The sequence below is a fragment of the Rattus norvegicus genome, chromosome 10 (assembly GCF_036323735.1).
Source record: "Rattus norvegicus strain BN/NHsdMcwi chromosome 10, GRCr8, whole genome shotgun sequence".
In the NCBI taxonomy this organism is placed as follows: Eukaryota; Metazoa; Chordata; class Mammalia; order Rodentia; family Muridae; genus Rattus; species Rattus norvegicus.
Window position 1 is genome coordinate 85,071,183 of NC_086028.1, and position 10,918 is coordinate 85,082,100.

At 44.5% G+C, this 10,918-nt stretch overlaps 2 protein-coding genes across 2 annotated transcripts; both read right to left on the reverse strand.

The window, feature by feature from the left end:
* Nucleotides 1–2,908: 2,908 nt before the first annotated feature.
* Krtap2-4 (keratin associated protein 2-4) lies at nt 2,909–3,382 on the reverse strand. The gene has a single exon (NM_001408644.1). The coding sequence runs from the start codon at nt 3,349–3,351 to the stop codon at nt 2,959–2,961; it is 393 nt and encodes a 130-aa protein (NP_001395573.1). The 5' UTR covers nt 3,352–3,382; the 3' UTR covers nt 2,909–2,958.
* Nucleotides 3,383–9,319: 5,937 nt separating this feature from the next.
* On the reverse strand, nt 9,320–9,790 carry Krtap2-4l2 (keratin associated protein 2-4 like 2). The gene has a single exon (XM_039087842.2). The coding sequence runs from the start codon at nt 9,710–9,712 to the stop codon at nt 9,320–9,322; it is 393 nt and encodes a 130-aa protein (XP_038943770.2). The 5' UTR covers nt 9,713–9,790.
* Nucleotides 9,791–10,918: the final 1,128 nt, after the last annotated feature.

The following is a 10,918-nucleotide window of genomic DNA, read 5'->3' on the forward strand; positions in this document are numbered from 1 at the left end:
AGGGGGGAGGGGGATGTTTGCCCGGAAACCGGGAAAGGGAATAACACTCGAAATGTATATAAGAAATACTCAAGTTAATAAAAAAAAAAAAAAAAAAGAGTATTGGCTGCTCTTCCAAAGCACCTGAGTTTATTTCCCAGCAAGCACATGGTGGTTCACAACCATCTGTAATGGAATCTACTGCCCTCTTCTGGTGTGCAAGTAAACCAAAGGTCTGCTGGGAAATAATTGTCCTCAATAATAATAGTAATAATAATAATGAAAATAATAATAATAACAATAACAACAACAAAAAAACCCCATTGTATGCATACTAAAATTTTATTGCTATCAAATGGTTCTTAGAAGTTCCTCAATCACAGAAAAACACACATGGTATGCACTCATTGATAAGTGGCTATTAGCCCAAATGCTTGAATTACCCTAGATGCACAGAACACATGAAACTCAAGAAGGATGACCAAAATAGTGAATGCTTCACTCCTTCTTTAAAAGGGGAACAAGAATACCCTTGGGAGGGAATAGGGAGGCAAAGTGTAGAACAGAGGCAGAAGGAACACCCATTCAGAGCCTGCCCCACATGTGCCCCATACATATACAGCCACCAAACTAGATAAGATGGATGAAGCAAAGAAGTGCAGGCCGATAGGAACCGGATGTAGATCGCTCCTGAGAGACACAGCCAGAATACAGCAAATACAGAGGCGAATGCCAGCAGCAAACCACTGAACTGAGAACGGGAGCCCTGTTGAAGGAATCAGAGAAAGGACTGGAAGAGCTTGAAGGGGCTCGAGACCCCATATGTACAACAATGTCAAGCAACCAGAGCTTCCAGGGACTAAGCCACTACCCAAAGACTATTCATGGACTGACCCTGGGATCCCACCCCATAGGTAGCAATGAATATCCTAGTAAGAGCACCAGTGGGAGGGGAAGCCCTGGGTCCTGCCAAGACTGAACCCCCAGTGAACGTGATTGTTGGGGGTAGGGCGGTAATGGGGGAAGGATGGGGAGGGGAACACCCATATCGAAGGGGAGTTATGGGTATGTTGGCCCGGAAACCGGGAAAGGGAATAACAATCAAAATGTAAATAAGAAATACTCAAGTTAATAAAGAAAAAAAAAAGAAAAGAAAAAAAGAAAAAAAAAGAAGTTCCTCAGAACACCCTGTACATTCTGCCTCTTGTTGCGACACTTCATGTGATGAGCAATCTAGAGGAATAAGATACACGTAACCTGAGTAAGAATACGCATATCAGAAGGGAGGAGAGCAGGCTAGGAAGGTGTCTCCCTCCCCTCTCACCTACTTAATGCCTATTTATTTTCAATACGATTTATTATATTCTATGCGCCATATATTGTGCAGACGAGTCAAGATCCAGTCTTTACCGAAACCAGTCCAGACCTTTCCCTCACAAAGCTTCCTCACTTGACTTCTTTCATTAATCAATACGTATGACTAAGGGTACAAGCTGCACATTTCAAAAGATGTGCTTATATTGGGTTTCAAAGACTCAAAAATTTTACATCACTTTTTTTTTAAAAGTCCTTGTTTTGTAATTTGTGTCTGTTCTTTTTCTATAAGGTGGCAGGTGCCTTTTTTGTTTGTTCTTTTATTTGTTTTCGTTTTTTTTTTCAAGACAGGGTTTCTTTTTGTAACAGCCCTGGCTCTCCTGGAAATCACTTTGGAGACCAGGCTGGCCCTGAACTCCTAGAGATCCACCTGCCTCTGTTTCCCAAGTGTTGCCGATAAAGGCATGTGCCACTATGCCTGTTTGGTAGATGGCATTTTTGGAGGGGCAGCGGGAAGCAAAATTAAAGAAAGGAAGAAAGAAATGAAGAAAGAAAGAAAGACAGGAAGGAAGGAAGGAAGAAAGAAAGGAAGGAAGGACGAAAGGAAGAACAAAAGAAAGAAAGAAAGAAAGAAAGACAGGAAGGAAGGAAGGAAGGAAGGAAGGAAGGAAGGAAGAAAAATAAACCAAAACCCAGTGGTTAGCCTTCTGGAGTGGCTTATCTGACAGCAGTGAAACTGTCCCACAAAGGGTTAATGTAACCATGTGATTACACTATTAGTAATTAATATACCCCATCTGAGCCCATGTCGACAGCGTTCCAGTGACACAGCGTGTGAGGTTCTAACAAAGGCTGTGTTACTCTGTTACTCTCATCAGCAGTCACTTTGGAAACCTAACTGCTGTGGTGGTGCTGGCTGGGGGAGATAAGTGACTGATTCAGTAAATAAAAGGAACTCAGTAGAGAGGGTTTTCTGGGTGCTAGGTGGTATGATCATGGCATAGCTTTCTATGTTGGGAAGCAAGCAGGGCTGTAACACGGGCGCTCTTCCTTTTCTTGTGTGTATGGACCAATCCCAAGTCCTATCCAAGATCAAAGATCTACCTCACTAATTTTGTCCCATTACCACCAAAGTTTGTGCCTTTAAAGATGAAAGTCCGTTGGTGAGATGATCTGACATGTTTGAATTTCTTTGCACCAGTATGGACCACGCACCTCAAATGCTCTTGGAAGCTGGGGGAAAGGTCAAAATATAGCTGGGAGGAACATTTTCCTTCCAGTCCTTCCATTCCAAACAGGGCGATTTATACATAAATGAGGTTTTGAACATCAAGAAAGAACACAAAAAGGATGTGTGCTTTGCCAGAAATAGAATTTTATTTTTTATCATGCAAAACCACAGCAGAAAAACACCATGCTGAAAATAGTTCCTATGTGAACCTTGAAATTAAAAAAAAAATTACAGTGACTCAATAGGATTGATCTTCGAGAATTCTGCTGGTGGGAGCTAGGATATGTCTAGAGCTATGCAGATGACCAGCTGCATATACGTGTGGGGAGTTTGATAGGTCTTTATAGTTGTGTGACTTGTGGAAGAACAGATGGGTTGCAAAGGTGGTGTCTCTCTTCTGCTCCATCACCTGGAAAAGTTGCCTATTAGAGGGCTCAGCAGCAGGTGTTGCAGGGGGAGGTCCTGCAGGTGGTGCGACAGGGAGCAGGCTGGCAGCAGGGGGGCCTGCAACAGGGAGCCTGCACTGAGATGGGCTGGCAGCAGGTGGAGGCCCAGCAGCAGGGTCTGCAGACCACAGCTGTGCAAGAGCTGGGGCAGCAGGTGATGGGGCGACAGCAGCCCTGCTGCAGGCTGCAGGGGTCACAGCAGATGGGGCGGCGGCAGGGCTCACAGATGGGCCTAGTGTAGTGGGGCACACAGGTCACAGGGCGACACACAGTGGTCTGGCAGGACACTGGGCGGCAGCAGCAGGGGTCCCTGCAGCAGCAGGGCTGGCAGCAACCTCCACAGCTCTGGGAGGAGAAGGATCCACAGCAGGAGCCGGTCATGGTGGTGTCTGGGCTGGAGTGAGGCTGAGAGGTGAAGAGTGGTTGGGAGTTCTCAGGTGTGATGTCTCCTCTGGGTCGGGTCCCTTTATATACCTGGACAGTGCTGACCAAAGGCCATTTCCTGGACATGTCGTTACCCAATGAAAAGAGAGTTAGTTTAGTTGCCAGGCAACAGTTCCAGTGTCTGCAAGGATGCTTTTCTTTCTAGCCTTTTGCTATTTCCCTTGGAATGAACTCCTGATGGTTTGTATCATCAGAACTATTGCTCACCTGTCAGTCAATCCTCCAAGGCTGGGCCACGTGACTGATTGAAAGTCTGGAGGACACACCAATGATGTCACTTTCCCCTTGTTCACAGTCTCTGAGGAGGTATGAAACTATAACGCACATGAGTCACCAGCCTGACTTTAGATTGACATTCAGACACTGTAACAATTCCCGAAGAGCCAAGATGGCTCATCAAAGTAGGTGTGTGTCTATTGTGTTATGGAAAATATGGCCCAGGGCTTCTGGAAAATAGATTATTACCTTGTTCATGGAGATATCATCACCAAAGCATCAGAGTGGCATTTTAGAAAGGACTGGAATTGTCCTGTAGCAGGAAACCTCTCAGGAGACATTTAGTTTGTGAACAGGGCAATTAGGGGGAGAGAGAAGAAAAACTAAGCCCTGAAATTTCTTACCACAAAGTAGTGACGATTTGTAGGGAGACAAGCTAAAGCTAAAAGCCATTAAGAGTGAAGAACTTTTTAAAGGTCAATAAGATCAAACCAAATGAAGGTTTTACTCATGCCTGTCTTCTGAATTTGGTTTTTGATGATTATAGTTCTTGCTCTCTAAGTGAGACAAAGGCACAATGCGTTAAATTCTTTAAAAATCTACTGTGGGTCTGATGAGACGGCTCCTGCCACCAAGCCTGACAACCTGAGTTCAACCCCCAGGTGCCACGTGGTGGAAAGAGAAAACAGCTCCTACAAGTTGTCCTCTGACCTCCACACATACACCTTAACCACACAACTAAACCCCCAAACATAGACATGCGTGTGCACCCATACGCAAAATTAAAGTATTAATAAAATCTATGGAAAATATTTGAGAAGTAATCAATTATCTTTCTGCAGTCAATACTGTGGGTCGTTGGCTGAGAATTGTGACGGCTTCTAAACTATGAGATAAGGTTATTAAGAGGAGAGGATTTAGTGAGGTAGTCACTGAATAAAGAACTTTGTGTATCACCACGACAACAAGGGGATAAAGGTGACGAGTCAAGGTTTGGGAGGCTACTGTAAGCATTGAACAAGGGTTGCTGAAGACCTTGGGATCAAGTTTGCCTCTGAGTGTGTGTAATGGCTAGTTTTGATTGTCAACTAGTCATGATGGAGAATCAACCCGAAAATGAGTCACAATGAGAAATTGTCTAGATTATGTCAGCCTGTGGCTATGTCTAGGTGTTGTTTTTCTTAACTGTTAGTTAAGGTGGGAATTCCAGCCCTGACTGTGGGTAGACTGACCCTCTATGCAGGTTGCAATGCTTCATGGCTCTGGAGTAAATGATGGGCTCCACAGTGAGTGAATTAACTCAGTGCTCTCTGCTCTTTACTACAGATGTGCCGTAACTAGCTGCTCCAACTTCCGGCCACCTTGACTCCCCACAGTGATGCACCGAAACCTGAAATTGTGCCTCAAGATAAAGCCCCACTTCCTCAAATAGTCAGGGATACTGTCACAACGAGGAGTCGCTAATACAAGACCCCAAATTTTAGGTAGGAGATATGAAATTGTAACACTGCCCTTTCTGTTCACCACATCATTTCCTGTGGAAGGTGGGTCCTGTGTCTGTTCCACAGCCCACACTGATGTTGGATCTTGTGTGTACAGTGGAGTTCAGTTTATTCAGACATAATTCCCTGCAAGGATACCAGAATGCCACCACCTTCAGACCCCATGACAACTCTTGGCTCTTCTGCTGCACTTGCGCTTTGCTGACACACATTCATGGATGGACTTGTTGCAAGGGGAGTGTCCCCAAACTTTATGACATGAGCTTTTAATGCCATATTATTCCAGTTCCTGCATTCTGCAAGGGCATAATCACCAGTGGAAACATGTACATTTTAAGGATAATGATAATTAACTGTGAGACTTCTGTGGTTTGATTGGAAAAGAATATAATGATGGTGACTGTTGGTAGGCCGTCGCCTCATTTGATGCTTTTATGATTGTGTCATCTCAGGGACTAGTTTGGGGGTTTCTGGATGTCAGGAGGTGTCTAAATTTCTGAAAACAGAATATGCTTTTTATAGGGAATCCATTCTGTTTTTATTGTGTTTTTTTTATTTACTTTTCAAATGTTATCCCCTTTCCTGGTTTCCTGTCCATAACCCCCCTATCCCATCCCCCTCCCCCTTCTATGAGGGTATTCCCCTACCCATCCACCCACCTCTTCCCACCTCCCTGCCCTGACATTCCTGTACACTGGGAGGTCAAGCCTTGGCAGGACCAAGGGTTTCTACTCCCACTGGTGACCAACAAGGCCATCCTCTGCTACATATGCTGCAGCTGTAGCCATGGGTCTGTCCATGTGTACTCTTTGAATGGTGGTTTAGTCCCTGGGAGCCCTGGTTGGTTGGTATTGTTGTACTGATGGGGTTGCAAATCCCTTCAACTCCTTCAATCCTTTCAAACTCCTTCAACTCCTTCATTGGGGACCCCATTCTCAGTTTAATGGTTGGCTGCAAGCATCCGCCTCTGTATTTCTCATGCTCTGGCCAAACCTCTCAGGAGACAGCTATATCAGGCTCCTCTGAGAATGCACTTCTTGGCATCAGCAATGTTGTCTGGGTTTGGTGGCTGTATGTACATGGGCTGGATCCCCAGCTGGAGCAGTCTCTAGATAGCCTTTCCTTCGGTCTCTGCTCCAAACTTTGTCTCCATATGTCCTCCTATGAATATTTTTGTTCCCTCTTCTAAGAAGGACTGAAATATTGGTGCTTTGGTCATCCTTCTTCTTGAATTTCATGTGGTCTGTGGATTGTATTTTGGGTAATTCGAGCTTTTGGGCTAATATCCATTTACCAGTGAGTGCATACCATGTGTGGTCTTTTGTGATTGGGTTACCTCACTCAGGATGATATTTTCTAGTTCCATCCATTTGCCCATGAATTTCATGAAGTCATTGTTTTTGATAGCTGAGTAGTACTCCATTGTGTAAATGTACCACATTTTCTGTATCCATTCCTCTGTTGAAGGGCATCTGGGTTCTTTCCAGCTTCTGACTATTATAAATAAGGCTGCTATGAACATAGTGGAGCATGTGTCATTGTTATACATTGGAGGATCTTTTGGGTATATGCCCAGGAGTGGTATAGCTGGGTGCTTGGGTAGTACTATGTCCAATTTTCCTAGGAACCTCCAGACTGATTTCCAGAATGATTGTACCAGCTTGCAATTCCACCAACAATGGAGGAGTGTTCCTCTTTCTCTACCTCTTCGCCAGCATCTGTTGTCACCTGAGTTTTTGATCTTAGCCATTCTGACTGGTGTGAGGTAGAATCTCAGGGTTGTTTTGATTTGCATTTCCCTGATGACTAAGAATGTTGAACAATTCTTTAGGTACTTCTTAGCCATTTGATATTCCTCAGTTGAGATTTTTTTGTTTAGCTCTGTAGCCCATTTTTAATAGGGTTTATTTGGCCCTCTGGAGTCTAACTTATTAAGTTCTTTGTATATCTATTGGACATTAGCCCTCTATCCAATGTAGGATTGGTAAAGACCTTTTCCCAATCTGTTGGTTGCTATTTTGCCCTAATGACAGTGTCCTTTGCCTTACAGAAGCTTTGCAGTTTTATGAGGTCCCATTTGTCGAGTCTTGATCTTAGAGCATAGGGAATCCATTCTGAGTAGCAATCTTTAAAATATTCTCCAGTCACAGGAGCAAGAAATGAGAATGGGAGGGTTGAGGGAAGAGGGAACTCAGGCAAATGACATCTTCCCAGCCACGGTTTCCTCATGTATCAAATGGCACCATTTCTGTTTGGAGTTCTTCTTGGGCTGATTTATCCACACAAACAAATGAGTATGATTAACCAGCATGCATATAATTAAAAAAAAAGAGAAAATAGTCCAATTGCAAAATACAGAAAAGCAATGGTCAGGGAACTTTGCGAATTTGTTTCTGTAGCATGTATATGTAAGTGTGTGTGTGTGTGTGTGTGTGTGTGTGTGTGTGTGTGTGTGTGTGTGATGTACATGTATATAACACAGATTATAAAATTACATATAAATAATCTACTGACCATATATCTAGCTAATCTTTCTTAAGTTTAAATATTTATCTGCCTAAAGTCAGGAAAATTAAACTAATTTTTTGCAATCTTCTGTTGCTTTTAGATTTTAATTTCCCTTGAATGGGCAATTAGAAGAGAAAGGCTTTCAGATACACATAGTACATATTGCTATTACTCTGGTTATTAAACCCTCCTTGGAAATATCCTAAAGTCTAGAGCTTGTTTCTATTGATTTAAAAGCTATAACAAGCTTTAAAGATTTCCCTCATTCAGAGACCATATTAATCTGATACCAAGGTATATTGGCATTAATTAGAAAATGTATTTCTGCTGGGGCATGTGAGGTATCTCAGAAAAAAATATTGAAATGTATGCACACAATTTCTCCTGAATTCTCTCTGACTCTCAGTGACTTCATTTGAACTGGAGAGCATTTTGTTTTAAGTTTGTTTGGCATAGAGATGCTCTGACACAGTATGATGGCACTGAACATTTAGTGTGTGAACCCTTAGTCATCGCTCAACTTTTCCAGAGATCTATATTGAGTAGTGCTCCGTTTCCCATTTACCAGTGCCATCCCTAGGTAGGTGGGCCCGGACTATCCAAGAAAGCTAGCTGCAGACCAGAGGGAGCCAGCAGTAAGCAACATTCCTCCATGGCCTCTGCTTTAGATCTTGCCCAGAGCATCTGCCCTTGGCTCCTCTTGTTGGTGATTAATCTGAACAATGAACCCAACCCTTTCCTTTCCAAGTTGCTTTTGGACACAGTGAAGGAAATTACAACAGAAACTAGAAGGTAGAGACTTTAAGTTAAATACAATGAAAGGTTTTGTTGTCTGTTGTTTGTTTTGTTTTGTCTGCTTTTGCTCTAAGTAAATATCTCTTGTTTTTATTCCTGTAAAGGCAGTTCCTTTGCGATTTAATTTCATTTAATAAGTGGGGGACGAGCACTGACCTTGTAGTAAGCATGGACCTCCCTCTGTACAGACAAAGCTGATAATTGGCAATCTTTTTCCCAGATGCAGAGAAATAGATAATCTTACTGTAGGGTTTTATTAGGGAGTGGGACAGCCCAGGATGCTACAAGAGTACATCCGGGCATCTAAATGTAACCTGATTTCACTCAAGTAGCTGTACACATGCGCATATGTGGTATGAAGTTTAGGACGTGTCTTCTGGAGAGACTGAGGTGACTCTTAGAAATGAATCACAGCTAAGCAGATGAAAGAATATTGAGACAAATGAACCTGCTTTCCTTGGGCAGAGTCTAGACTCCTGTTCCTGTGCACACACTAATAACACATACTAATGAATAAAGCAGGAGTGTGGTATTTGCTATGCCAGGAGAATCATTTTATTGAAACAATGAGCAACACATGGCAGAGATATTGGTGAGGATTTGATCTGCCCGAATCACAAGGGCTCAAAATGGACTTGTCCAGTGCGTTCTGGGGACTTCTGAAGGTGATTTACCATCCACAACAAATGATGTCTGCTGATACAGATGTCTGGGAATTTGGAATAGGCTTGGGATGCCATCTCCTCATTTCACATGGGATCCAGGCTGTTGGATGGTAAGTTGTTGTCACCTTTGGGGGAAAGATATTTTCTTTCAATTCCATTAAAGGCCCAGGTGAACAGGTGTGTAGGGGAAGGCATGTCCTTCGTGGGGGTGCCAGGAGCTCAGCAGCAGGTGTTGCAGGGGGAGGTCCTGCAGGTGGTGCGACAGGGAGCAGGCTGGCAGCAGGGGGGCCTGCAGCAGGGAGCCTGCACTGAGATGGGCTGGCAGCAGGTGGAGGCCCAGCAGCAGGGTCTGCAGACCACAGCTGTGCAAGAGCTGGGGCAGCAGGTGATGGGGCGACAGCAGCCCTGCTGCAGGCTGCAGGGGTCACAGCAGATGGGGCGGCGGCAGGGCTCACAGATGGGCCTAGTGTAGTGGGGCACACAGGTCACAGGGCGACACACAGTGGTCTGGCAGGACACTGGGCGGCAGCAGCAGGGGTCCCTGCAGCAGCAGGGCTGGCAGCAACCTCCACAGCTCTGGGAGGAGAAGGATCCACAGCAGGAGCCGGTCATGGTGGTGTCTGGGCTGGAGTGAGGCTGAGAGGTGAAGAGTGGTTGGGGGTTCTCAGGTGTGATGTCTCCTCTGGGTCGGGTCCCTTTATATACCTGGACAGTGCTGATGACCCCTAGGCACATGATCATTCTTGTAAATCCTCTGGCTAATTAAGAGAAGAGTTAGCATTGACTAATGGAAATTTTGTCTCTACCCCTCCCCCCTCTACGTATCATGCATACACATCACAAATATCCCTTTATTTTCTTTTGTGGTTTATTCTTACTGAATCTAAACACTGGATTCAATTATGACGAGTTTGAAATATTTCTAAGTCATCAAGGAGGAACGAATTTGTTTTCTAAACCAGATATGATCTAACCACTCTCTCCTCAACTCTGATGTCATCATTTTGCCTTCAAAGGCTCTCTGGCTTGCCACCCAAGCAGTGACTTACTTCATTAGTACACATGGGTGTGACAGCAGCAGATTAATGGCACCCCTGTAAGCCAGACCATCGTCATCTGCTTCCCAGAGAACTCTCAGGATGCATCTCTGGCAGGAGTGTGGTTTCCCACGTGATGAAGGACCACATGGGCATTTGTAGGCTGTCCCACTGGCTCGATCACTCTCTCCTGCTGAGTATCAGGGCTTTCCAGTCCTGGCTCTTGTTTTCTTATTGACCTGGAATGCCCTTCTTGTCCTCGGAACCTGAACTCAACTTCCACCTTGATCCTAAAACCTGCTTCAGGGATTCCTCGAGATTTTTATCTTCGGAATTTATTTAGGATTAGTCACAGCATCTGTTGACTCTGGGAAAGGATTGTGGAGAGTCTCTGGGCCCATCCCTTCCCTCCTGTGGCTGAAGTTTTAGGGTTTATGGAGGTCACACAGCAAGGTCGCAGTGTGAGGTCTGAGTCCTGAGTCCCCTTACTTATCAGTAAACTGTATCTTCCCTAAGGCCTATGCTCTGTAAACCATGATTTTATCCAAGCGGGTAGGAAGTTTCCTTCTATGTTCTCTTAGGATTGCTAACTGATGGCGTCAGTGGAGCAGGGAAACTTTTGACCGCAAAAACAGGTAACGTGTGGCTGAGGACCAAGCCCAGAAGAGTCTCACTGAAGGTCATCAAAGGACAACATATTGTTGGCACCTTTGTCTGTCTCCCTGAGTGTAAACGCATCCATCCCCACACACGAGCACACAAACGCATGATAAATGTTAAA